This window comes from Aotus nancymaae, unplaced genomic scaffold, assembly GCF_030222135.1.
Source record: "Aotus nancymaae isolate 86718 unplaced genomic scaffold, 86718_ANA_hifiasm-v0.15.2.pri h1tg000007l, whole genome shotgun sequence".
NCBI lineage: Eukaryota > Metazoa > Chordata > Mammalia > Primates > Aotidae > Aotus > Aotus nancymaae.
In genome coordinates this window covers 7,236,174-7,263,095 of record NW_026988418.1, presented here as the reverse complement: position 1 = coordinate 7,263,095, position 26,922 = coordinate 7,236,174, and the positions used below count along the sequence as shown (strand labels likewise).

General features: G+C 40.3%; 3 protein-coding genes across 10 annotated transcripts in view; all 3 read right to left on the bottom strand.

Annotated features, from left to right (window-relative positions):
* Positions 1-26,922, bottom strand: part of ST3GAL3 (ST3 beta-galactoside alpha-2,3-sialyltransferase 3) — a 231,427-nt gene that overhangs the window by 161,251 nt on the left and 43,254 nt on the right. The window lies entirely within an intron of this gene.
* LOC135273392 (threonine aspartase 1) lies at positions 516-2,859 on the bottom strand. The gene is made up of 2 exons (XM_064372276.1): positions 2,490-2,859; positions 516-2,418 (listed from the first exon to the last, which is right to left on the bottom strand). Exons 1-2 carry the CDS (start codon positions 2,768-2,770, stop codon positions 1,437-1,439), a joined length of 1,263 nt encoding a protein of 420 aa, XP_064228346.1. The 5' UTR covers positions 2,771-2,859; the 3' UTR covers positions 516-1,436.
* Positions 23,477-25,799, bottom strand: LOC105705023 (eukaryotic translation initiation factor 3 subunit E-like). The gene is given in 1 exon segment (XM_064372277.1): positions 23,477-25,799. A coding segment is annotated over 1 exon segment (1,338 nt). The 5' UTR covers positions 25,321-25,799; the 3' UTR covers positions 23,477-23,982.

The window sequence follows — 26,922 nt, the reverse complement described above, 5'->3', positions numbered from 1 at the left end:
TTTTCTTGCCTCAGTGCACCAGGCGAGGCATCCAGCTCAATATTGGAAAAAAAGTGGTTGGGGAATATTCTTGTCTTGTTTCTGATCTTGAAGGGAAAACTTTCAAAATTTCACCCTTAAAATATTTGCTTGAGTTTTACGGACAGATACCCTTTTTCAGATGAAAACTCTCTGCTAATCCTAGCCTGCTAAGCGGTTCCAGCATGAACATATGCTGAATTTTTTTTAATGCTTTTTCTGTATCTACTGAAATGAGATGTTTTTCTTTTTAATCTATTAAAACCTATTTAACCTATGAGTGTGATTAATTACATTAATGGATTTATCTAATGTTAACTCAAGCATGCATATTAGGATAAGCCCAACTAGATGGTGATATGTTATCTTTTTTATATATTGTGGAATTTGCTAAATTTCTGTTCAAGATTTTTACATTTATATTTTTTTTTTTTTTTTTTTTTTTCAGGGATTCAAAAGATAATTTATTAGTCTGAGAAGAGGAGTCACATACTATACCCAGTAATATGCTTCTTTTATTTTTGTGCCTTTATCTTAAAAATATATTTAAACAAAAACAAAGATAATATTGAATTTTCCCATAAACTTTGCTTTCTTATTTACAGTGTTATATTGTAAATAACATTCCATTATACACAAATTAAGGACTGTGCATTACTGTATGTTCTCTTTACATATTCTTTCATAATATAGCCCATACAGCTCGAAGTTATGCAATATTTAAGCTTAGAAAAGCTCGATGAAAGAAGTACAAACTGTATCAATCAGACTATTATTTTAAAAGATTCTGACATTAATTCTTTGCTAGATTGTTTCACTGAAACCATTCTTTGTTAAAGAAAAATGCCCCATATAAGGGATGAGAACAACAGTTTAAGTTACCACAGGATCCACTTAAACTGGTTAACAAATAAAAACACCTCATTACTTATTACTGTTATTAAATGAAGCACTACCACTGTCAAGTCATTTAAACAAGTAGATTTACTCTTCAGTTCTGACACATTACATCAGTGACAGCTGGTACCTCTTGACGAAATAAAAAATGTTTCCTGCAACTTTAGGTTTTACTTGTAAACAGTTAAAGCATACATTATGTAAAGATGATTTAACCATTCCTGGTCACATAACAAGGAGTTTCTATTTCATCCAGGGAGAAGCGAACACACATACTGCACACATACACACATGCACACATGTGTGCGCGCATACACACACACACACACAGTCCCGCTCACCCGCCAAAGGCCCGCGTGTCACTAAGCGCTAACTACAGCAGCACTTGTGTCTCGAGCAGTGCACGAGGTTGCAATAGGAATTATAAAACAAGGAAGATAAAACAGCCAACTTCAGTTAAAAACCCCAGAAAGCTCAGGTTCTGAAATGCCTCTCAGACGCTTCGCACTCGGTCTGAAGGGTCAGTTCACTGGGCTCTCCAGACGGCACACTCCACCTTCGATGGCCACGGACTGTCCTGCCACCGCACCAGGAGGGAGTCTGGAAATGTGAGTCTTGGCTTTCCCATCCTGGGCTGACATATATCCAACACACATGCTCTCTGTCGTGTGGCTCCACAGAAATTCCACTAAAAGTGTCTGCTTATTTTGGGAGGAGTCAGACTCAGCAGAACATCTGCACGAACGGAGAACAATCACTCCGCCAAGCACGCCATCTTCACTGGCGAGGAAAGGTGAACTGATAAACTTGTTTTGCATAGTCTCCAACAGGGCTTGGTGAGCATCTTCAGCTTGTAAAGCATGTGAACATTCTCTAGCCAGTATGGTGCGCACAAGATGCTCTCCACATCCTGAGGTACTCACAGCTGTGGAGTAGGGATTATGAGCTCCAGTATTTTCAGCCCAGCAGCCACATCCATAAAGAGCAGCCTGCCCAACTCTCCCCGGATGTTTCAAGGCCAAACCTCCACTGGAGACAGCAGCAGCAACATTCCCTTCGTGATCCACAACCACAGCGCCCACCGTGTCCAAAGTGCCTGAGTCATTTTCCTTTTCACTTGATTGTCTTCTTTTCTTTAGTTGAATAAAATCTGTTTCCACCCTTTCTGCCAGCTCTAGTTTCCTCTTGTTTCTTTTAAATGCAGCTAAACTGAATCTTGTGGTCATGATGTTAGGAGGGCAAGAGGGTATTCCATGATCTACTGCCCATCTGTAGGCTCCTTCGCCAACTAAAAAGCAGGGAGGAATTCTGCCAGCCGAGAGCTTGCCTTTCTGCCCTTCACATAACAGTCTGTTCGCAACTGAGACTGGGTTCTTGATTCCACTCAGTGCTCCAACTGCTCCAAAATTTAAGGATTTTCCATCCATTATGCTGGCATCACACTCAATTTCACCTAACAGATTTAGATTAGATCCCATTCCTGCATTTGTAAAAGGAGAATCCATAGACTCAGCAATTCTCTTACTTTATCCAACATCTTCACGTGGCTTTCTCCCCCAATTCATTCATGTCTCTCAAGTTCCACCAGTGCTGCAGTCACTGCATCAGTTGCAAGAGCACCAGCCTGCAGCTTTTCAATTGCCTTCTGACAAGCTCGTTTGCATACATGTTTATATTCCTTGGCTTTGGATTCAGAATGATAACCTGCACCTGCATGCACCAGCACAAAGCCGCCTCGTTTCTCTTTATAGGACTGCTTTGTTTCCAACTCTTTGGCTGTTATTTTACCAGCCGAAACCTGAGATGATCTGGAAGGCAGCCCTTCTCCAGAACTCATCCCCTTCTCCATGGTCATTCTCCAAGATTACCATCTTCTATTGAGAAAGGGGCATACTTCCATCCAAAAGTAATTGCAGAAGAGGAATTACCCCGCGTCAGCCTCGAGCCCTCACTGCACCGGAAGTAGTCCTACATTTATATTTTTAAGTAGCCTGGCCTTTAATCTTCCTTTCTTGAGTTTGTCTTTCTTCAGTTTTGGTATCAAGGTTATGCTAGCCTCAAAAAATGAGTAAGGAGTGTCCCTCTTTTTCAGTTCTCTGGAACTGTTTGTATAAAGCTGGAATTATTTATTCTTTTCAGTCTGCTGAAGAAATCTCCAGTGAAGCCCTCTGGGTTTGAAGTTCTCTGGGGAGAAAGATTTTGGATTATTGATTCCATTGGTTTAAAAAGTTTACAGGATTCTAAGGTTTTCCATTACTTCTTCAGCCAGTTTTAGTTGGATATTATTCTAGAAATAGATCTATTTTCACAAAATTCTCAGAACTTTTGAATAAAATTGTTCCTAATATCCTCATTTTATCTTTCTCAAGTCTATAGCTCCTACAGTGTGGTCTCCTTTCCTATTCCTGCCACTGTTCACTGGCACTTGTGCTTGAATTTCTCTCTTCCCTGACCTCCTCCATAATCATTCTTGCCAGAGGTCTGTCAATTTTAATTTTTAAAAATTTATTTCTTATTTTTAGAGATGGAGTCGTGCTCTGTTGCCCAGACTGGAGTGCAGTCATGTGATCACAGCTGACTGCAGCTTTGAACACCTGGGCTCAAGTGATCCTCCTGCTTCAGCCACCTGGAGTAGCTAGGACTACAGGCATGTACCACCACACCCAGATAATTTTTTAAAAAAATTTTGTATAGACAGGCTCTTGCTATGTTGCCTAGGCTGGTCTTGAACTCCTGGTCTCAAGCGATCCTCAAATACTGGCCTCTCAAAGTGCTGGGATTATAGGCGTGAGCCACTGCACCCAGCATTTGTCAACTTCATCTTTTTTAAAAAAACTTGCTCCTCAGAAAAAGTATAATAATCTTTTGAAAGAATAAATTTTTTTTTTTTTTTTTGAGAGGGAGTCTTGCTCTTTCACCAGGCTGGAGTGCAGTGGCATGATCTTGGCTCACTGCAACCTCTGTCTCCTGGATTCAAGCGATTCCCTTGCCTCAGCCTCCTGAGTAGCTGGGACCACAGGCGTGCACCACCACGCTCGGCTAATTTTTTGTATTTTAGTAGAGATGGGGTTTTACCGTGGCCAGGATGGTCTTGATATCCTGACTTCATGATCCTCCTACCTCGGCCTCCCGAAGTGCTAGGATTACAGGCATGAGCCACCGTGCCCAGCCAAAAGAACAAATTTTTGACTTTGTTAATCCTCTATATATTTTTTTCTTTTTCATCCAACTGTTACTTTCTGTTTTCCTTCTTTGGGTTTAATGTGCTGTATATTTTCTCACTTCTTAAAATTGATGTTTAGATTAATAATTTTTTTCAAACTTTGGTTATTTTTCTAACATGTGCATTAAAGTCTACATACTTCCCTCTATGCTTATAGGCTGTTGTAGCATCACACAAGTTTTGACATTTTCTTTTTTTTTTTTTTTTTAATTATACTTCAAGTTCTGGGATACGTGCGTAGAACGTGCAGGTCTGTTACATAAGTGTGCATGTGCCATGGTGGTTTGCTGCACCCATCAACCCATCATCTATATTAGGTATTTCTCCTAATGCTATCCTTCCCCTAGCCTCCCACCCAAGTTTTGATATTTTCAATATCATTCAATTCAAAATATTTTCTACTTCCCATGATCTGACCCAATGATTATTTACAGGTTCATTTCTTAACATTCTAGTTATCTTTTTGTGATTCATTTCTAGCTTAATTTCACTGTGGTCAGAGGATTAATTCTGCATGGGATCAATCCTCTGAAATTTGTTGAGACTTGCTTTATGTATGGTCTGTGGCTTCCCCTTCATTTACCTGATGAAGTTTAAACTGTTCACTGTTCACTGTGACATATAAAGAAGGCCCTTTGTGACCTGACTCATTACCTACCTGCCCAGGGAGTACTATCCCCAGTACCATCACCCAGGCTCTATATGCCAGCCATGCCCATCTTGCCCTGGTTTTCATTTACACTATGCCCTTGCACTCTTGTGCCTCTATCCATAATCTTCCCCTTTGCCTTTCTGCTCCTCCTACCCCTCCCTATTCAGCCCAGATGTTACCTTCACTACAAGGCCTTTCCCAGCATCTGTCCATCCCTTAACCTCCCCAGGTGGTAAAGTGCTGAAGATGTTGGTATCCCTATCTCTTTTCTTTCTCTCTCAATCTAGCCTCCACACAGCTGCCAAAGTGAGTCTTCTAAAATGCAAATCTGACCACGTTTCTCTCTGGCTTAAAATCCTTTTCATCAGCTGCTTCCGCCTAACTCAGAATCCAAACTCTGCATTCCATACAAGACTCTCCCAGCCCTTTTCCAGGCCCCTCCACTTTATTCATGCTACTCTCTCTGCCTAGAATGCACTTCTCATCTTATTCACTCATCTTTCAAGTCCAGGCTTGAGAGTCACTTCCTCTTATTTTGCTGAGGGAATAAACACAACCTCCCATTTTAAATTCTAGACGCTCAACAGAAATTCCAGAAGGAACCTCTGTGTTCTGTTAATTCTCCTTCACACTAACGTCCAGAATGCTACTTTTCCAGCAGGTGGGCAGAAGCCTCTAATGGCCCTGCCGTGTTAAATCTAAACTCCACACCTCATCTTAGGGCCTTCTATCATCTGACTCTGCCCTGATCTGCAATACTTGGTCTCACTACTCCCCGCCCCCCACCATTCCTCACAAGTCACTCTCAGTTCTCACTGAAGCTTGCAAAATATTTCTAGTGTTCTGTCTGCTAGACTACTTCCCCAGGTCCCCAAATGTCCTATCCTACCCGCCAGGTCCCTGCTTCGGTACCCATCTCTTTCTCAAAGCTTTCCTTGACATCACGTCTTATTTATTTATATTTAAATCACCACTTCTTTGTTGTCTCTGAAACATCTCATCTCACTGTCTTGTTATTGGTTACTTCTTGTGGGTCTCAGCTTTCAGTCTTTAAAATTCCCAGGCCCAGGTGCCTCTATTCCTAAATGCCCCACACTGTCTGGAATAAAGCTGAGTAAGGAACAATCTGGCAGTTAGCAGTAATCCTCATAGACTGACAGAAGAAGTCATTGATATATCTCCCTCAGCCTCTCTTCGGCCGACTTAAGGGCTACTTAAGGTGGTATTCATGTGAATCTGGGCAAAGAGCTGTCAGGGCTATTTGAATGAATATTTCCTTGTAACATCCTCCACTGGATTCTCTAATCCAGCTCTCAGAGGAGAAATAGACAGGAACATGGTCTCAGTGAAGAGACTTCTCTCTTCAAGCTTCTTTTTTCAAGCACAGAGATGCTCATGTGTTTCCCTGCAGCGCACACATCTATCTCCATGTTACATGTGAAAGACATCATTCCTGTTAACAGCAGAGGAAAAGAGGAGCTTGTTTTTATAGCTACATGGCAGGATCAGAGGCTTCTCAATTTTCTCCCACACCACTTAAAAAAAGTGCGCACGCACACACCAACACGAAATTGTTTTGCCTTTTTTTGCCTTTCCAGAGCAAGGAATCCTTAAATTCTCAGCTCTGTATTCCTCCCTTCCATTCTTTCTCTCTGATAAAGTTTAGCTTTCCTCAGCCTTTTAAAACGTCCCCAGGTAAGTAAAACTATGATATTATGATGGTGGCAGTTTAAGTATTTTAAGTGTGGGGAACCTAAAACATATAGAAGTATCTTTGATTCACCAATAGTGATGAAATTGAGCCACCACACAGGTACGAGCAACATCACAGTGTAGCTGTGAGGGCTACGTGGCCTGCCTGTTCTCCTGGGCACAGGACTGCTCCTCGCAGTGAGGTGGGACCACGCGACTGAGTACTGATCTGTGGAACGTATGCTGAGAGAAGCTTGAAGAGAGAGGTGTCTTCACTGAGACCTGCACAATTCTCCATGTTCCTGTCCATTTCTCCTCTGGGAGCTGGATTAAAGAATCCAGTGGAGGACTCCAGGCCCTAGGGCCTGAGGGAGTCACTACATGAAGTCTGTGGCCCTAAATGAATTAAGTAGAACAGAATCCCTCCCCACCAATATAGACCTGCACCAGTTTATTACAGGAGAGAAATAACCTTTATTGCGTTAAACCACTGAAATTTTGGGGTAGTTGGTTACACTAGAGTCTACGCTAACACTAAAATGATATTATCCTGAATTTTTTTTTTTTTTTTTTGAGACAGAGTCCCGCTCTGTTGCCCAGGCTGGAGTGCAGTAGTGTGATCTCAGCTCACTGCAACTTCTACCTCCCAGGTTCGAGCAATTCTGCCTGAGCCTCCAGAGTAGCTGGGATTACAGATGCCCGCCACCATGTCCAGCTAATTTTTGTATTTCTAGTAGAGACGGAGTTTCATCATATTGGCCAGGCTGGTCTTGAACTCCTGACTTTGTGATCCACCCGCCTTAGCCTCCCAAAGTGCTAGGATTACAAGCGTGAGCCACTGTGCTCAGCCCTGAATTCTTAAAGTTAAAAATAACAATTATTCTTAAGTGTTGCTTCCAAGCAATTCTGTATAAAGCTATCTTGTATTACTCTACCAGCCCTTTCAGGGGAGCCCTTTGGGCACTATGGTGGAAGCTGTAGAGGCAACTCAAGAAATGAAGGGCTTATTCCCCAGCTGCTGGGATGGTGAAGGACAGAAAGCCCTCAGCTGTCAGCCCTCTTCAGGGAAGGCATCAGCTGAAGAGTGCTGCCTGGCCCAGGGCCATGCCCCTTCCTGGGACAGCCCTCATCCAATGACAGGTCAGGAGAAGCTATAAAGGCACAGCTCTCTCACTCCATGGCTTAGAAAACATGGATTATCTGAGTCTCTCACTCCCCATAAGGGGTGGGCTGAAGCCTTTTACTGAGACTGAATCACAGCCTGATTCTTCCCCTCTATATAATCTCCACGTCTTTCCCTTTCCTTTTCCCTTCTTCCCCATTTCCTTTCTTTTTCTTTCAGGAATATTGATTCCATAACCACTCCCTAATAAGCCTTTCACACCCTCATCTTTATCTCAGAGTTTGCTTCCGCTGGATCTCAGCCTGAGACAGGCACTATACCCTGATGCAATATTGTGTTGCCCAACTGTACCTCATTATATAGCCCAAATACTATATTTTCCAGTCAAAAATACAGCAAATCATAGTGGGATAGAACCCTTAAAATTGAGACTCTGCAAAAATTCAGGATGTACTATACTATTAAAAGACTATTTGTAAGAAAGACCACAAACATTTTAAGGGCCCCTCTGAGAAAAGTAGCTCTGAAATTGTCTTAAAGGAAATATAAATATTACCACCTTGCTTATAATCAAACACCTAAGTTATTAAATACACAATACATAAAAAAAGTTATTAAGGATCTATTGTTATTATTCATCTGTGCTGGTACCTTGTACTATTGTAATTATAGCAGTTACTTTGTGAGTGTTCACAACACAGTGCTAAGAGCTCTACCCACGCTATCTCACTGAATAAATGAGAGTAAAGAAATGACCCAAAGTCACAGAGCCAGAACTCAAGGTTAGGTGGGGTGGATTGCAAAGCCTCAACTCTTATGCTCGATTATGCTATAATGCCTCTATTGTCTTATATATTCAAGCTCTGAGAGAGATTAAGCACTGAAAGGAGTATAGTTCACTAAGTAATTTGCAGGGGAGCCCGGAACATACGGAGGTATAGAGGATTTCAAAATCTGTGCTCTCTCCTCTCACCCCTCCATTGCCTCCTCTGATGACTCAGACACTGGCCTGCCTTCGGGTACCCACGGTCCGGTAAGTGAGTTGAAGAACTACTCCATGCAGGATTTTGCCAGAAGTGATTCCAGCACTAGCCTGTCCTGTGGAATCAAAAGGTTCTTCTGCCCTCTTGTGGCTCAGGATAACTGCTACATATCAAAGCTCTGTTAAAAAGCTGAAACACCATATAAAGGCACTTGGCAGCCAGACACAAAACAGCAAGAGGCAATGCTGATTGGCTTGAAATGGAGCCGATTTAATAACCAAAAAAATTTGATTTGCCACTCCTCCATGCCAACTATTGCTCATAAAAAGGAAGTCCAAAAGAATAACAGAATACTAGAGCTCAGAGAAAAACCCCAAAAAAACAGTATCGTAATTATAAGGACTATGACAACCGGCTACATCCATTTACACCAATGATAAAAGTTTAAAACATTATAAGCCCCAAACAAAACTCCCCATCCTTGCTTTTTACACCTAACAGTATATTTTAGAATCTCTTCATATCAGTGTATACAGAGCCTCCTCATCTTCAGGTGCAGAGAGTACAGATGAGGGAACCATGATTTAATTAACTTGTTTCCTCCTGGTAACACTCTAATTGCTTCCAAACTTTTGCTATTAAACACAACACTGCAAATAACAAACAAAAAGTGCTGCCGTGGGTAACCCTGTGCACAGATCATTTAGCAAGTGTGCAAGAATCCCTATAGCAGAATTCCTGAAGTGGAAATGCTGGGTCCAAGGGCACACAGATGCCTCTGCACGACTTCTTGAAACTTTTTCTTCCTTTGGCTTTCCCTCCTATCTGTCTGTCTACTCCTTCTCAGGCTTCTTCCCATTCTGTCCTTCCACCTGCTTCCCCCTTGGCTGTCAGTTCCCCAGGACTTGGCTTTCGGTCCCCTTTCATCCTACCTCCTGTCCCCAGCAGTCTCACCCTCTCTTGTCTTCCAGCTATCAGTTTTCTTCCCAGAAAGAAACCAAAGTTATTATTTCTGGGTTTTATGCTTCCAGTTAATTTATGCATATGTATGCAAACCTATATATAATATATATGCTTATGTATGTATAAATATGAACATACACACAGACAACTTCCCATCCCCTTGTTACAAATGGGAGCGTTTGTATCCTCAATGGAAGCAGTTTTAAGGGGATGCTGCCAAGCAACAACCTTCACAGGAGAGAAAACTGTGGCCCCAATATTTTTCAACCTATAGTTGAATTCTCTGCCAGACAACTGGAGTGAACCCAAAGGAGAAGACTAAAAGTATTGTCTCCCATCTCCCACCCTGGACTATTCACCAAGTAGCCATGAATTAATTCAAGGGCTAGACTGAAGGACAGAGCACAAAGGCCAATAAGTAAAAGATCAGAGACTAAATAAGATCCTTGGCAGATACGGTTTCTGGAGCCCCAACATCCTAGGCTCAAGCGATCCTCCCACCTTAGCCTTCTAAGTAGCTGGGACTATAAGCACGTGCACCACATTCAGCTGATTTCTCATTTTTATTTTCAGTAGAGGGGAGTTCTCACTACGTTCCCCAGTCTGGTCTCAAACTTTCGGGTTCAAGTGAACCTCCTGCCTTGACCTCCAAACTGCTGGGATTGCAGGTGTGAGCCACCAAGCCAGCCTGACTTTAAACGAAAGTTTTTAACTACACAAAAGTAGAGAGAATAGTACAATTAAACCCGATCCTACAGATTCAACAATTAAAACATTTTGCTTCTGGCTTCCTTTCTTCCTTTGTTTTTTCTTTCCTTCCCTTGCCCCTTTTTCTTTCTCCTTCTCTCTTTTTTGGTTGCATTATTATAAAACAAGTCCCCGACACCACATCATGTCGTACCTAAATACATCTTTATGGACATTATAAAACACAAAGACACTTCCTTACGTGACCACAATATGATTAACACAAGGTAATTCTTAATTTCATCAAATGCTCACACCACATTCATATTTCCACAATTATCTAAAAAAAATCTTTTTATAGTTTGCTACTTAAATTTTGAAGGAATTGTATAGCCAAAGAAATTCCAAGCCCAGCATGCAATGGCTTGTGACTATATTAAATCTTAGAAGAATTCCCAAGCTCCCAAAATCCCCATCAACAGGAAATGAACTGCTGAGGCTGTCCAGCTCCCAGGAGGGACATTCTTCCACTGCTCAGCCTGGTGTGGCCTTGGCAGATAATGGTTAAGGAAGAATCACCCTATGTCCCTTAGATATCATCCTCCTAGCCCCTCCAGCCACTAGTCTACTTTCTGCCTCTACAGATTTGCCTGTTTTGGACATGTCAGTGAAACCATTAAATATGTGGCCTTTGTGGCCTACTTCTTTCATTCAGGATAATGTTTTCAAGGCTCATCCATATTGTAGCATTATCAGTACCTCATTCTTTTTTATTGCTGAACAGTCCATTGTTTGGATATACCACCTTATTCATCCATTCTTCAGCTGCTGTGTATTTGAGTTGTTTCCACTTTTTGGCTATAACAAATAATATTGCTGGCTGGGTGGCAGTGGCTCACGCCTGTAATCCCAGCACTTTGGGAGGCTGAGGTGGGCAGATCATGAGGTCAAGAGATCGAGACCATCCTGGCCAACATGGTGAAACCTCATCTCTACTAAAAATGCAAAAATTAGATGGGCATGGTGGCACACACCTGTAGTCTCAGCTGCTCAGGAGGCTGAGGCAGGAGAATTGCTTGAGTCCGGGAGGTGGAGGTTGCAGTGAGCTGAGATCACGCCACTGCACTCCAGCGTGGTGACAGACCAAGACTCCATCTCAAAAAAAAAAATGACCCTGAAAGACCAGCTTCTCCTGGTAACGAAAAAGAAGAAGAAAGAAGAAGGGGAAGGGAGGGGAGGGGAGGGGAGGGGAGACTGCTATCAACATTTGTGTATAAGTTTTAATGTGGACATATGTTTTCATCTCGAGTTCCTATCCATATAGGAAGGTACTGATTGTTCTTCCACAGCAAGAAGTAACCACAAGAACCGTTTAAAACCATCTGAATTGACCATTGGCTGTTCCATACCAGTATACAAGGTTTTTGAAAGCCAGCCAATTAATAGAAGCTTCATTTCAATGACTGTGCTTCTGAAAGTTACCTAAAAATTAATGATAGTCTAACTCAGGTAACTATGAATCCACAGATAAAGATCAGCCAATATTGAACACTCTTACTTCTGAACAGCCACCAATCCCTGATCTCCACTGAAGACTCTAATACAGTGGTTCGAAAACTTTTGGCTTCAGGACTCTTTACACTCTTAAAAGTTGTTTATTTATTTATTTATAGACAGAGTCTCATACTGTCACCCAGGCTAGAGTGTAGTGGTGTGGTGTCAGCTCATGGCAACCTCTGTAACCTGGGTTCAAGCGATTCTTGTGCCTCAGCCTCCCAAGTAGCTGGGACTACAGATACATACTACCATGTCCAGCTGATTTTTGTATTTTTAAAATACAAAAATCAGCTGGACATGGTAGTATGTACCTTCTATTTTTTGTAAAAATACAAAAATCAGTTGGACATGGTAGTATGTAACTGTAGATCAAGACAGGGTTTCACCATGTTGGCCAGGTTGGGACACTGTTATTTATTTATTTTTTTTAATTTTATACATTTTTTCAAGGTGCTATTAAAAGACACTCTTAAAACTTATTGAGGACACAAAGAGTGTTAGTGTGTGTGGGTTAATAATTATATTAGTATTTATTACATTATAAATTAAAACTAAGACACTTAAAAATATTTACTAGCTCATTTAAAATTCATAGTAATAAACTCATTAAATACTGTAACAACATAATTTCATGAAAAATATTTTCTAAAACAAAAAAAAAATTAGTAGGAAGAGAGTGGCATTGCTTTAGAATTTTGCAAATCTCTTTAATTCCCAGTTTCATTAGAGAAAATTGGGTTCTCATTTGTTTCTGCATTCAATCTGTTGCAAAAACAGTTTTGAATGAAATATATGAAAAAAACAGGCCTCTTACAAAAATAGCTAGAAAAAGAAGGGAGGGGTATTATAATAATCTTTTCAAATGATTGTGTATATTCCTCCTTGACACTACACCAAAACTAAAAACAAAAGTGGTGGCTTTTTGTTTTTCTTTTTTTGAGACAGAGTCTCACTCTGTCATCAGGCTGGAGCGCAGTTGCGTGATCTTGGCTCAGTGCAACCACTGTCTCCTGGGTTCAAGCAATTCTTCTGCCTCAGCCTCCCGAGTAGCTGGGACTACAGGTGTACGCCACCATGCCCAGCTAATTTTTGTATTTTTAGTAGAGGTGGGGTTTCACCACGTTATCCAGGATGGTTTTGATCTCTTGACCGCATGATCTGGCCACTTCAGCCTCCCAAAGTGCTGGGATTACAGGCATGAGCCACCACGCCCGGCCTGGCTTCTTAAAGGTTGGTTGCAATATGGAATCTGAAGCTGTATCAGTGACTATTTTTATACTCTGTTACATGACAATCTATTGGCCTATCTTATACTTTGAATGGACCTTTTATTCATACATGACTCTGTAACATCCTAACAGTAGTCATTTGAGCATTATGGATTCACTGAGTTATGCACATCTTCCAATGATTTCACATTTATTATAAAATATCAAAAAATCTCATTTGTTAATATCTCTACTGATCTTATCAGAAAAATGTTGAAATATTGAGACGTCCGTGTGTGGTGGCTCACGCCTGTAATCTCATCACTTTGGGAGGCTGAGGTGGGCAGATTACAAGGTCAGGAGATCAAGACCATCCTGGCCAACATGGTGAAACCCCGTCTCTAATAAAAATACAAAAAATAGTCGGGCATGGTGGCACATGCCTGTAGTCCCAGCTACACAGGAGGCTGAAGCAGGAGAATTGCTTGAACCTGGGAGGTGAAGGTTGCAGTGACCCAAGATCACACCACTGCACTCTAGCCTGGGTGACAGAGCAAGACTCTGTCTCAAAAAAATATATATAGAGAGAGAGATGTCAGGCTTATGGTGGCAGATGTAAGTTTTTCAGAATTCTAATCTCCACTTGAAAGCTGGAGTTTTTGCTTTTTCTTTTTTTTTATTTAAAAGAAAAAAGACGGGGTTTCACCATGTTGGTCAGGCTGGTCTTGAACTCCTGACCTCAGGTGATCCGCCCGCCTTGGCCTCCAAAGTGCTTGGATTACAGGCGTGAGCCACCATGCCCAGAGAAAGCTGGAGTTTTTTCACTGCAAAAAGTACTGCCAACTGTTTCCCTTGAAGTGCCAGGCTTACTTCATTCATCTTTGAGAAAAGGTCAGCCAAAACCCAAGTCTAATAACCATACTTTGTCTATCATTTCTTTCAAGTAAAAATGGTACCCCCAAAAGAACAGCTAGTTCAGCTTGTAGTTCAAACAGTCCACACCATGAGTGCTTTTCCCCGGGACAACAATAAAGCTTCAGTGTGCAGTGGCTGTGTTTTATGCATATTTCCCATTTCATCACATTTTTTTTTTTGATGGGGTCTCACTATGTTGCTCAGGGTGGCCTCAAGTGATCCTTCTGTCTCAACCTCCTGAGTAGACATTTGTTTTTGAGTAAAATGATGTATAATCAAAAATTGAGATTTCATAAAATTTAATGTTTCATCAATAACATTTTTAAGTAAAACTGGCTTCATTGTTTTTCCTAAGTTTTAAGAGTGTCCCAGCCTGGCCAACATGGTGAAACTATGTGTGGCAGTGAGAAATATAATGACAACTATAGTAGTTAAGTGCTACTGATTTGACTTGTGCTAAGGGGTAAGCAGCTTTACCTGCCATCGATTTGTGGCATGAGTGCAGATGCCAACACAGCGCAACAGGCAACCAAAATACACTTGGCCAAACTAAGAACCACTCTACAAAAGAGTAGTTCTCAGGCCAGGCACAGTGGCTCATGCCTGTAATCCCAGCACTTTGGGAGGCTGAGACAGGTGGATCACAAGGTCAGGAGTTGGAGACAAGCCTGGTCAATATGGTGAAACCCCGTCTCTACTAAAAACACAAAAATTAGCTATGCACAGTGGTGTATACCTGTAGTCCCAGCTACTCAGGAGGCTGAGACAGAATTACTTTAACCCAGGAGGCAGAGGTTGCAATGAGCCAAGATCACATCACTGCACTCCAGCCTGGGTGACAGAGCAAGACTCTGTCTCAAAAAAAAAAAAAAAAAAGTAATTCTCTGATTTGCTCATAAAGAATAAGTCTTATAAGCATAGCTCTTCTTGCTTAAACTACTAATACAGCTTTTTGTTTCAGATATTAAGTGTTGGCCTCTTCCCTCAATATTAGCTTTTCTTTTAATGAGTTTCCTGCCTTCTTTTTTTCATTATTTCATTTCCCCTTGTGGTTTTTTTCTTAAGAGACAGGTCTCACTCTGTTGCCTAGGCTGGAGTGCAGTGGCATGATCATAACTCACTGCAACCTTGAACTCCTTGGCTCAACTGATTCACCTCAGCCTCTTCCTGAGTAGCTAAGACTGTAAGTAAATGCTACTAAGCCTGCCTAATTTTTAATTATTTATCATTATTATTTAGTAGCAACAGAGTCTTGCTATGTTGCCCAGGGTGGCCTTGAACTCCTAGTCTACAATGATCCTCCTACCTGAGCCTCCCAAAGTGCTGGAATTACAGGTGTGAACTATCAGGCCTGGCCTCTTTAGTTAGCTATTAGGTTTACACTTTACATACTCTTTCTATTCTTGTGTTGGTTGGCCTAGAAATCTTTAGCCTACATAATTAACTGAAAAAAGTCTAAGTTTATCAACATACTTAACTGATCTACCACACAAGAAAAATACTTTAATTCTTAATGCTTTCTCTCAATTTAAATTTTATTATTAAGATTAGGTGCGGTGGCTCATGCCTATAATCCCAACACTTCGGGAGGCAAGGAGTTCGAGACCAGCCTGGGCCACATAGCAAGACCCTATCTACCAAACATTTTAGAACATTAGCCAGGTGTAGTAGGACACTTCTGTAGTCCTAGCTACCTGGGAGACTGAGGTGGGAGGATTGCCTGAGCCCAGGACTTTGAAGCTGCAGTGAGCTATAACCGTGCCACTGCACTTCAGTCTGGGTGGCAGAGCAAAACCCTGTCTCAAAAAAAAAAAAAATTACTAACTGGTAATATAGTTCCATCCTTCTGTATTTATAATGCCAAATATGATTGGATAATACTGCCTTTTTTGGCAGGGGTGGTATACAGCCAATGGAGTATAGTATAGTATAGGAGAAGTATCTTATTGTGGTTTTAATTTGCATCTTATCCTAATTACTAATGATGCTGAGAATCTTTTCAAGTGCTTACTTGCCATCTGTATGTGTACTTTGGTGAAATGTTTATTCATATCTTTGTCTATTTTTAACTGGCTCTTTGTCTACTTATTGCTGAATAGTAAGGAACAAGACCTCTGTCTTGTATTATCTTTGTTTTGACTTTGTATTGACTTAGTAAAGTATAAAAATAAAGTACAAGACCTTTGCTGTATATGTTTTGCAAAATTTCCTCCCAGTCTGTGGCTTGCCTTTAACTATTTGTGACAGTGTTATTTAAAGAGCAAAAGTTTACTTTGCAAAAGTTCAATGTATTGTTTTTTTTGATGTTTTTGTGCCCTATTTAAGAAATCTTTACCAAACTCAACATCACTAATATTTCTCTTCTATATTTTGTTCTATGCGTTTTTTAGTCTTAGCTCTTCCATTTAGGTGTATGATCCATTTCAGGTTAATTTTGTATATGGTGGGAGATTAGAATCAGTGTTCATTTGCTTGTTTTTGTGCAACCAGTTGCTGAAAAGATTATACTTTCTCCTTTGAACTGCCTGGGCACCTCTGTGAAAAATCAATTGGCCATATATGTGTGGGTCTGTTTTTGGACTCTGTTTTCTGTCCCATTGATCTATACATCTATTTTTATACCAGCACAACTCTATCTTGATTGTTGTGGTTTTATGATAAGTTTCAAAAGCAGGTAATACAAACCCTCTAACTTTGTTCTTTTTCAAAATGGTGTGACTATTCTTGATGGTCTATATTTCTATGTAAGTTTTAAAATCATTTTTCAATTTCTACCAAAGCGAAAAATTTTTAAAGACAAAAAATGCAAGCCTTCTGGAATTCTGATTGAGAGAATATGTTAAATTTTAAAACACACTGGGGGCCAGGTGCAGTGGCTCATACCTGTAATCCAACACACTGGGAGACTGAAGTGGGTGGATTACTTGAGGTCAAGAGTTTAAGACCAGTCCGGCCAACATGGTGAAACCTCATCTCTGCTAAAAATACAAAAGTTAGTTAGGCATGGTGCTGCGTGCCTGTAGTCTCAGCTACTCGGGAGGCTGAGCCAGGAGAATCACTTGAACCAGGAGGCAGAGGTTGCAGTGAGGCAAAATTGTGCCACTGCACTCCAGCCTGGGCAACAGAGAAAGACCCTATCTCAAAAAATAAAATAAACACATTGGGGAGATTCAGAATCTTAGCAATAATAGGTCTTTTGACCCATGAACATGGTATATTGATTTCAATATTCTTTAATTTCCCACAGTAATTTTTTGTGGGTTTTAGTGAACATCTTGGCCGTTCTGCTCCCTAGAGGGCCTTCCTTCTTGTGCTTAGATGGGCCATACTCCTATCACAGAATGGATAGGTATACAGAAATAATTATCCAACCATATCAAGTGAGTTGCAATGAATCCTATGGAAATAACATAAATCAAGTCTTCACTTTTATTCTCCCTTTCCACTATGTCTCTCCTCTTGCAAAGGCAACCATTCTATTTTGTTTATTGAGTGTGTGTGCGTGTGTGGGTGTGTGTATACAATGTATATATAGCTTATGTTCTCAATACATTTATGTTTTATATAATGTAATTTTTCTTATCAACTTTATAAAGGAATAATTTATATATAATAAATTGCATCAATTTCAAGTGCACAATTTGAAGTTTTGAAAGTTGTACATATACATAAAACCACAATCAAGGTGCAGGACATTTCCATCAACCTCAAAAAAAAAATTTTATGTCCTTCTGCAATCCATCCCTCCCTTCACTCTTCACTCCAGGTAACTACTGATCTGTTTTTAAGTTACTAATTTAGTTTCCATTTCACATACATGGTGCCATATAATATGTACTTTTTTTTTTGACCATTGGGCAAGACAATGTACTTTTTTTTAATGTCCAATTTCTTTTGCTCAGCATAATGAATTTGATATTTACCTATTATGTTATATATATCAAATTTGCCCTTTTATTTTTCCTTTCCTTTTCTTCCTCTTTTTTTTTTTTTTTTGAGACTGGTTCTCACTCTGTCCCCCAGGCTAGAGTACCATAGTGCGATTATAGCCCACTGAAGCCTCAAAATCCTGGGCTCACGTGATCCTCCCACCTCAGCCTCCTCAGTAGCTAGGACTACAGGCACGTACCACCATGCCTGGCTAATTTTTTATTTTTAGTTTTTGTAGAGAAGGGGTCTCACTATGTTGCCCAGGCTGGTCTCAAACTCCTAGCCTCAAGTGATCCTCCCAATTTGGCCCCTCAAAGCGCTAGGAGGCAATGAACCTAGCCAATATTTTTAATTTTGGTAAAGTTTAACTAGTAATTTTTAATTTTATGGTTCATGCTTCTTGTATCCTAAGAAATCTTTATCTGTATCTTTCTAATGTGCGTAAGTGAAACTGTGTTTCTGTTTCCTTTTTGATTCCAACTATGTTTTCTAGGTCTCATCCATGTTGTTTTTGTATATTTGGTCTGTTATTTCTAATAACTGCATATCATTTGGTAATATAAATACCCTATTTTTTGCCTATTCAACCCCACCCCAGGATGGAAATACATTCATCCTCCAACTTACTGGGTTGACAAGTAATACATGTTTCTGGTAAGTTCTGTGGAATATAAATAAAAGACTTGCTGAGCTAAAGCATACTTAAGTTAATTAATTATTGTTAGAGTGCTCTCCAGAATGGCTGTACCAATGTACTTTTCTACGAGTAAAGGATGTAAGCTACAAATAGTCTCACATTCCAGCCTACATGTGACATTATCTAGCTTCTAATGTTTTGTCAGTCTAAGAGTTATAAAATATTTTATTTTAATTTGAATATTTTTATAGGCCATGAGTTTGATTATCTTTTCATATGCTTAGCATTATAGGTTTCTTATTCTGTAAACTGCCTGTTCTAATTCTTTGCCCATTTTCTACTGGGGTTGTTCTTTTTCTTCTTGATTTGCAGGAACTCCTTGTATATTCTAGGTATCAACCCTTGTGAATTTCTAATATTGAAAATTTTTTCTCCCAGTAAATTATCTATATGTTAACCATGTCTATGATGGCCTTAATAGCACAAAATCCTTAAATTAGATTTAAACAAGTTCATCAATTTTTTGCCTATAATTTTTGCTTTTAAGGTCTGTTTACTCCTTCCCTTAGACACCTAAGTCAAAAAGATAATCTTTTATTATGACTTTTTTTTGAGATAGGGTCTTGCTCTATCACCTACGCTGGAGTGCAGCCTTGATCTCCCAGACTCAAGCAGCTCTTCCACCTCAGCCTCCCGAGTAGCTGGTACTACAAGAATACACCACTACACTCAGCTAATTTCATAATTTTGTGTACAAATGGGATCTCACTATGTTGCCCAGGCTGGTCTGAAAATCCAAGCCATCCCTCCTGCCTCAACCTCCCAAAGTGCTGCTACACCCAGCCACAAAGATAATCTTTTATTTTCTTCTGTTACTTTCTAATTTTACCAGTCTTATTTAAATTTTTCGTCCACCTGAATTCTACACTTGTACCTGGAGTTAGGGATGGATTCAGTTGTGTTGGGCTTCATCCAGTGAGCCTGCATGCCCTTTCTCCTTTGACTTGTGGTGCCATCTTTATGCTCTATTAAATTCCTATCACACATGATGCCAGCAGGGTGGTTCATGCCTGCACTCCCAGCAATTTGGGAGGCTGAGGCGGGTGGATTGCTTAAGGTCAGGAGTTAGAGACCAGCCTGGTCAACATGGTGAAACCTCGTCTCTACTAAAATACACAAATTAGTCAGATATGGTGCTGAATGCCTGTAATCCCAGCTATTCGGGAGGCTGAGGCAAGAGAATTGCTTGAATCCAGGAGGCAGAGGATGCAGTGAACCAGGATTGTGCAACTGCACCACTCCAGCCTGGGTGACAGAGCAAGACTCTGTCTCAAAAAGCAAACAAACACAATTCCTATTATACATGAGTTTTGTCTCTGAGTTCTTTATTTTTTAAATTGGTCATTTTTCCTGTCTTAGCACAACACTGCTATTTTTCATTGTATGAATCTAAGAATATCTTAATATCTGAGAGGGCAAGGCCCTCTCCTTTTTACAATGAGAAATAAAGCTAGCCCATAATTTTGGTGTATACAGGTCCAGACTTCTCTAATGAACTATGGTTCTCTGAAAGTAGTTGGACTGGAGAGAGAGAGAGAAGGAGACAGTAAGTTACCTGACAGTATTCTAAGGCAGGAGCAAGGTCTGGGTGGGAAGGGGCACAGTCCTTCCAGGTACAGCAGGAGGGTGTGCTGGAGCATCCTCCAGCCCAGCTGCAGCCCTCCTAACCCAGGGCACTTGTGAATCCTGAGAAGGCTATAATATAAAGAACTGGGTTACCAGAGGCCCAGCTAGGGGAATCCCTTTGGAAAGACCAGCTCATTAGAAGCAGGAGGAGCTTTCATCAGGTCAAAGAGGAAGAAAGTCACTGCCAAAGGTCAGCAGTCTAAAATAGATTACAGTAACATGAAGTTTAGAGCATGACATCAGCAAGGATGCAAAAAGTAGTAGAGAGCAGCAGGGAGGGAACTGAGGCCTATCTGCATTCCTCCCACCATCACATACCCTCTCAGAACAAGTGGTGATTCTCAAAGTATGGTTCGCAGCCTACTGATAGGGTCTTACAATGGCCTATAAACTGATCCAAAAGTGCAAGTCCTTTCTTTGTGACACATGGAGTCACAAACTTTCACTTTTATTTACAATTAGTCCTTACTTATTAGAAACCCATAAAATAAATTACTGAGTTATAAAAATGTAGTATAGGTAAAACCAAAAATAGCATTTTACTGGAGTATACTGTGAGCCCTATACCAGCATTCCATTAAGCAATCTGCACACAGGCAGTATTCAACTGTACTGCACAGCCACTCTCACTCATGCCCATGCACGTACAGAGTCCCTACAGTTCTCTAGAATATGCTCTGTTATCAGTGCGTCATCAGTGCTGTCTTGAATTGGACACGGTGTGCAATCGTATTACTGCTTTTAAATTATAAATTTGAGTTAGCTTAGCCATTAGTTCAGTTTCTGTAAATTATTTAGTTATTAGCTCTACAATGAGTACTGATGCATATTTACGCCAATAAGATTTCTGACTTAATTTTCCAATTACAATGTCCAAGGCATATATGAGTTACTGTTCAAATATGAATAATCTTTTTAAGATTTATACATAATCCTCTAAAATTTGTTTGTAGAGAGACAGTCCACCCCTATCATCCAGTTCTTTCTCTACTGAAAGTGAAATTGGATGAAATAAGTAGAACAAGAGGTTTTTTGCCCTGAAGTTTGCTATAGTCAAAAAAATTTGTGGCTCATGCCAGCACTTTGTGATTCTGAGGCAGGAGAATCACTTAAGTCCAGGAGTTCAAGATGAGCCTGGGCAAACATGGTGAGAACCCATTTCTACAAAAATATAAAAATTAGCCAGGCATGGGGGTGAGCACCTGTAGTCCCAACCACTTGGGAGGATGAGGTGGGAGGATTACTTGAGCCCAGGAGGTGGAGGTTGCAGTGAGCTGGGATTGTACCACTGCACTCCAGTCTGGGACACAGAGCAAGACCCTGTCTGAAACAAACAAACAATTTTGAGGAAATAATTAAGGAAGAAGAGTCAAGGAAAAAATATTTAGTCTGTGAAACAGGTAGGTGAATCAGGGGCTTCAGATATCAAGTATTGTTATTCAGAGCACAAACTTTGAAGATAGGAAACCTTTCTCTATCTCTGCTAGGGACTAACCCATTTAAAATTGTTTTCCCACCTGCAAAATGGAAAAAGAGCAATCCCCACTTTACCACTCCATCAGTGTGATCTCAAAAAAGACATCACTAGTCTTACCTGTAAAATGTGGAAATACTACCAAACATATCTAGTAGAAGACTAAATAAGATGATGCGTGCAAAGCACTTTAGAACAATGTGAGCTCCAAGCACACAGTTGAATGTTCAAAATATGTAGGCCGGGTGCAGTGGCTCACATCTGTAATCCCAGCACTTTGGGAGGCCAAGGCGGGTGGATTGCCTGAGGTCAGGAGTTCGAGACCAGCCTGGCCAACATGGTGAAACCCCATCTCTACTAAAAATATGAAAATTAGCCAGGCATGGTGGCAGGTGCCTGTAATCCCAGCTACTCAGGAGGCTGAGACAGAAGAATCCCTTGAACCTGAGAGGTGGAGTTTGCAGTGAGCTGAGATCGTACCATGTTACTCCAGCCTGGGTGACAAGAAATTCTGTCTCAAAAAAAAAAAAAAGGTAACTGATTATAACCTCCCAAGGTTGCTAGATTATAACCACCATGCGAGTAGGCCAGGCCTATATTCATCTTTCTATCCCAAAGACCTGACACAGACTACACCAGGAATACTCTAACTGCCAAGAAATGTTACTGTTGTTGCTTTTGAGCTTCCTGCAAATGAAGTGTGGGACTGATCTATGTGTATACATATGCATTTGAGTGTCTCTCTGTGTGTATGTAAGTGAAAAAGATCATCCTTATATACGTTCCACCTTCATGTAGGAGTACATGAAGATCTACTTTAGCCATTTCAATGGCTGCAGGGTATCCGTCAAATGGACATGCCATTATTTATTTACTCAATCTTTTATTGTTTCCATTTTTTTCTTATAAACAATGCAATGTGCACACCTGTACATATGTCTGTGTGTGCTTGTTCGATATTTCTTTAGGAAATAAAACTGATGAATCGCAAGGTATGTATATTTATACTTTTGAATACACACTATTATATTGCTTTCCAGAAACCCACTTATATAAGAATAATGGCTTATTTATGCATGTACAGGGCATTATCATTCTAAAATCTCTGCCAATATGAAAGGTATTGTCGATATGGAAGAATAAAATAACAATTATGTACCATCATTCTTTTATACTTTGTATTTCTTAAAAAAAACAGTAAGAATTGGCCAGGCGCGGTGGCTCACGCCTGTAATCCCAGCACTTTGGGAGGCCGAGGTGGGTGGATCACGAGGTCAAGAGATCGAGACCATCCTGGTCAACACGGTGAAACCCCGTCTCTACTAAAAATACAAAAAATTAGCTGGGCATGGTGGCACGTGCCTGTAATCCCAGCTACTCAGGAGGCTGAGGCAGGAGAATTGCCTGAACCCAGGAGACGGAGGTTGCGGCGAGCCAAGATCGCACCATTGCACTCCAGCCTGGGTAACAAGAGCAAAACTCCGTCTCTTAAAAAAAAAAAAAAAACAGTGAGAATATTTTTGTAAATGAACACTAACCATTTACAATTCTCCTTCTTTGAAATTAAGCTGTTCATGCATTTTATCAATTTTTCTCTTATTTAAGTGTTGGTTTTTCCAAACAATTTATATAAGCTTTTTATATATATTAAGAATATCATCTCTCTGTCATATATACCAAAAATATTTTTCCTGGCTTGTTATTCATCTTAACTTTGCTTAGAATTTCTATAGAATCTTTTCAAACAGAAGTTTTAATAAAGGATAACTTTTTTTTTTTTGAGACAAGGTCTCACTCTGTCACCCAGGCTTGAGTGCAGTGGCATAAACACAGCTCAGGCATGAACACGGCTCACTGCAGCCTCAAGTGAGGCTGGGCTCAAGCAAGCATCCAGCCTCAGCCTCCTAAGTAGCTGGGACTACAGGCGCACACCACCATACCTGGCTAATTTTTTTTTAACTTGTTGTAGAGACAGGGTTTTGAATGTTGCCTAGGCTGGTCTTGAACTCCTGGGCACAAGAGATCCTCCTGCCTTGACCTCTGAAAGTACTGGGACTACAGGCATGAGCCACTGTGCTGGCCAAAAGACAACATTTTTCATTCTTTTATTTTATGGTCTGGTGTAAAGCTAATAAAATCCCTTTCTAAATCCCAATATCATATTCTTATTATCTTTTAGTATTTTAATTTAGTTTTAATGACTCATAGTCAATTTTATTCTAATTCTTCAAAATTTATACTCAATATGTTGTTTCCAAAATGTAAGTCACCCTTTACATAATAATTTTATTACATCATCTTTCCTTTATAGTTTTTTCATTGTTTCTTAATGGTTCTTCAGTAGAATCCAGAATCTTGAGTTGCCCAGTTAGGAGCCTCTGACCTGCTATTCTGATTAAGTTTCTTCTCAATATTCATGGCCAACATCTGGCTTCTAAAAGAAAGGCTTTTGGTCTTTTCAATCACTTGCTGATAGGGTGAGACTGCATTGTTACCCATAACCACATGACCCAATTTAGAATCAATCTTGGCATCCAGTCTTGCATTTCTAATCAAATTTACAATCCACCTTTCAGCTTCTTCTGGAGTCATGTTCAGTTTATCCGCCAACGTGTTAATGCTGATACATTGGTGGATGCGACAGAAAGTCTCAAATATGAAGAGACAGGCATTTTCAATGAAATCTTCAAGACAAGCCACCAAGAAGAAGTCATTCACAAGCACTGATTCACATTCCCTCAGCTTTTTCTGAGCCCCATCAAAGTCAAAGTTAACATATAAGCATTCAACAAATTCTGTAATTGGGTCTTTATATGTGTAAGACTCCTGTTGAATAACTTTAACTAGATCTTTTAGCATCTGCCGGCGTTTTCGAACACCCTTGTTTGTTATGACTGCTGTAGTCAAATAGCGAAGAATGTGTGGACACATTGTCTGAATTGCATTAAAATACTGTGGCTGGTAAAGGAAGAGATCAATAATATTATCGCGACCTTTGGGGTGATGGAAGAAAACAAACAGGGACCAGTGAATTAGCCATGTTCTCTGCTGAAGAGACTGGAGTGGAGAACTCACAGAATTATTATCTATGGTCTCTTTTAACCGGGTAAGATCTTCCATGGCAGCATCCCAATTCTGCATTAAGATTTCAGAGGCCAGCTTTCCCCAGAGTGAACTTAATGCATTTCTATCTGTTGCTGGAACCAACATTCTAAAAAAATTAAGATATTCTGCTGCTCCTGAGTAATTCCCACATTCATACTGGAATTTTGCTTATCTGTAGAGCGTATCTAAATATTCCTGCCTAAAACCATGTTTGTCCGCCAGGTAGTCAAAGAGCATCCTACCATCCCTACTTGACTGCATTTGCCTTGTAGTTCCTGGATCTTCAAACATCTTCACAATTGGTTCTGTTTCTGCCTGAAGCTGTTTCGGTTGTGCAACAACTGTGGTTCTTTTCTCTCTCAAAGCATGAGGAATACCATCAGAATAAAGGTTTTTGTAAACATCCATAGCAAAGTCTACCATGTTGGTATCACTAAGAAGGTCCAATTTACCTTGTAATAATTCCTTTTCATTATATATCTCCTTTACAGAGAGAAACTCCAGAAGCGGAAAGACTAGATGCCGATTCAGAAAGTGCGCGATGCGAGTAGTTAAGTCGTACTCCGCCATCTTGCCAAAGAAAAGCTAATTTAGTTCTTTACAACTAAGTCTCTAATCCAGCGGAAATTTATTTTATAAGGTGTGTATTGATTTTACTTACCTATTGATGGATTTAGGTTGTTTCCAGTACGTGGCTATTGTTAACAAAGCTGCTACAAACATTTGTTTACAACTCTTTTTGTAGGCAAAGGTTTTCATTTATCTTAGGTAAATATCTATTAATACAGTTGCTGAGTAGTGTACTAAATATATGCTTAACTTTATAAGAAATTGCCAAATTGTTTTCCACAGTGGCTGTACCATTTTACATTCCATTTGACAACACAAGAGAGTTGCTAAGTTGAAGAATGCCAATCTTTAAATTTCAACAATTCTAATGAGTGTGAAGTGGCATTTCACTGAGGTGTTTTTTGTTGTTCTTGAGGCTCCAATGCAGCGGCATGATCTCACCTCATTGCAACCTCTGCCTCCCAGGTTCAAGCAATTCTCCTGCCTCAGCCTCCTGAGTAAGTGGGATTATAGGCACACGCCACCACACCTAGCTAATTTTTTTTTTTTTTTTTTTTGTATTTTTAGTAGAAACGGAGTTTCACCATGTTGGCCAAGATGGTCTCGATCTCCTGACCTCATGATCCACCCACCTCGGCCTCCCAAAGTGCTGGGATTATAGGCGTAACCCATGGCACCCGGCCTCACTTTTGTAAAGGTTTTAATTTGCATTCCCTGATGTCTAATGCTGCTGAATCTTTTGAGGTGTGTCTTAATCCACTCTGTGTGCTATAACAAAATACCTGAGACTGGGTAACTTATTTTAAAAAAAGAAATTAATTTTTTCACAGTTCTGGAGGTTCTGAAGTCAAATATCAAAGCATTAGCACGTTTGGTGTCTGGGAAAGCCCCAGTATCCTCTTCCAAGAGGGCGCCTTCAACACTGCATCCACGGGAGAAGAGAAACAGTGTGTCCTCACATGGCAGAAGGCAGAAGGGGCAAAAAGGGACCAAATTCTCTCTATCAAGCCTTTTTATAATGGCATTCATCCATTTATGAGGGCAGAATACTCATGACCCAATCACTTCCCCAAGGACCCCATCTCCCAACACTGTAACACTGGGGATTGAGTTTCTAACACATGAATTTTTGGAAGGGACAAGAATATTAAAACCATAGCAAGGTTCTTATTGGTCATTGTTCTTGTTGTTGTTGTTGTTTTAAGATGAGGTGTCACTGTGCTGTCCAGGCTGATCTTGAACTCCTAGGCTCAAGTGATTCTCCCATCTTGGTCTCCCAAAAGTGCTTTGTCAACTTCTTAACTAGGTTTTTTGCCTTCTTACACAGTTGTAAGAGTTCCTTATATCTTCTGGATCCAAGTCCTTTGCCCAATGTATCTTGCCAATATCCTTCCCAGTGTGTGGCTCGCTTTTTATTTTCTTGATGGAACATTTTGAAGAGCAGAAAGAATCTCAATGGATACAACTGATAAGTATTTCTTTTACAGTTAATGTTTTTTGCGCTACCCTAACAGCATGAAGATTTTCTCCTTTTCTATAAATTTTATGCTTAGGTCTATGATCCACTTAAAATGATTTTTGTATATGGTGTGAGGTAGGAAT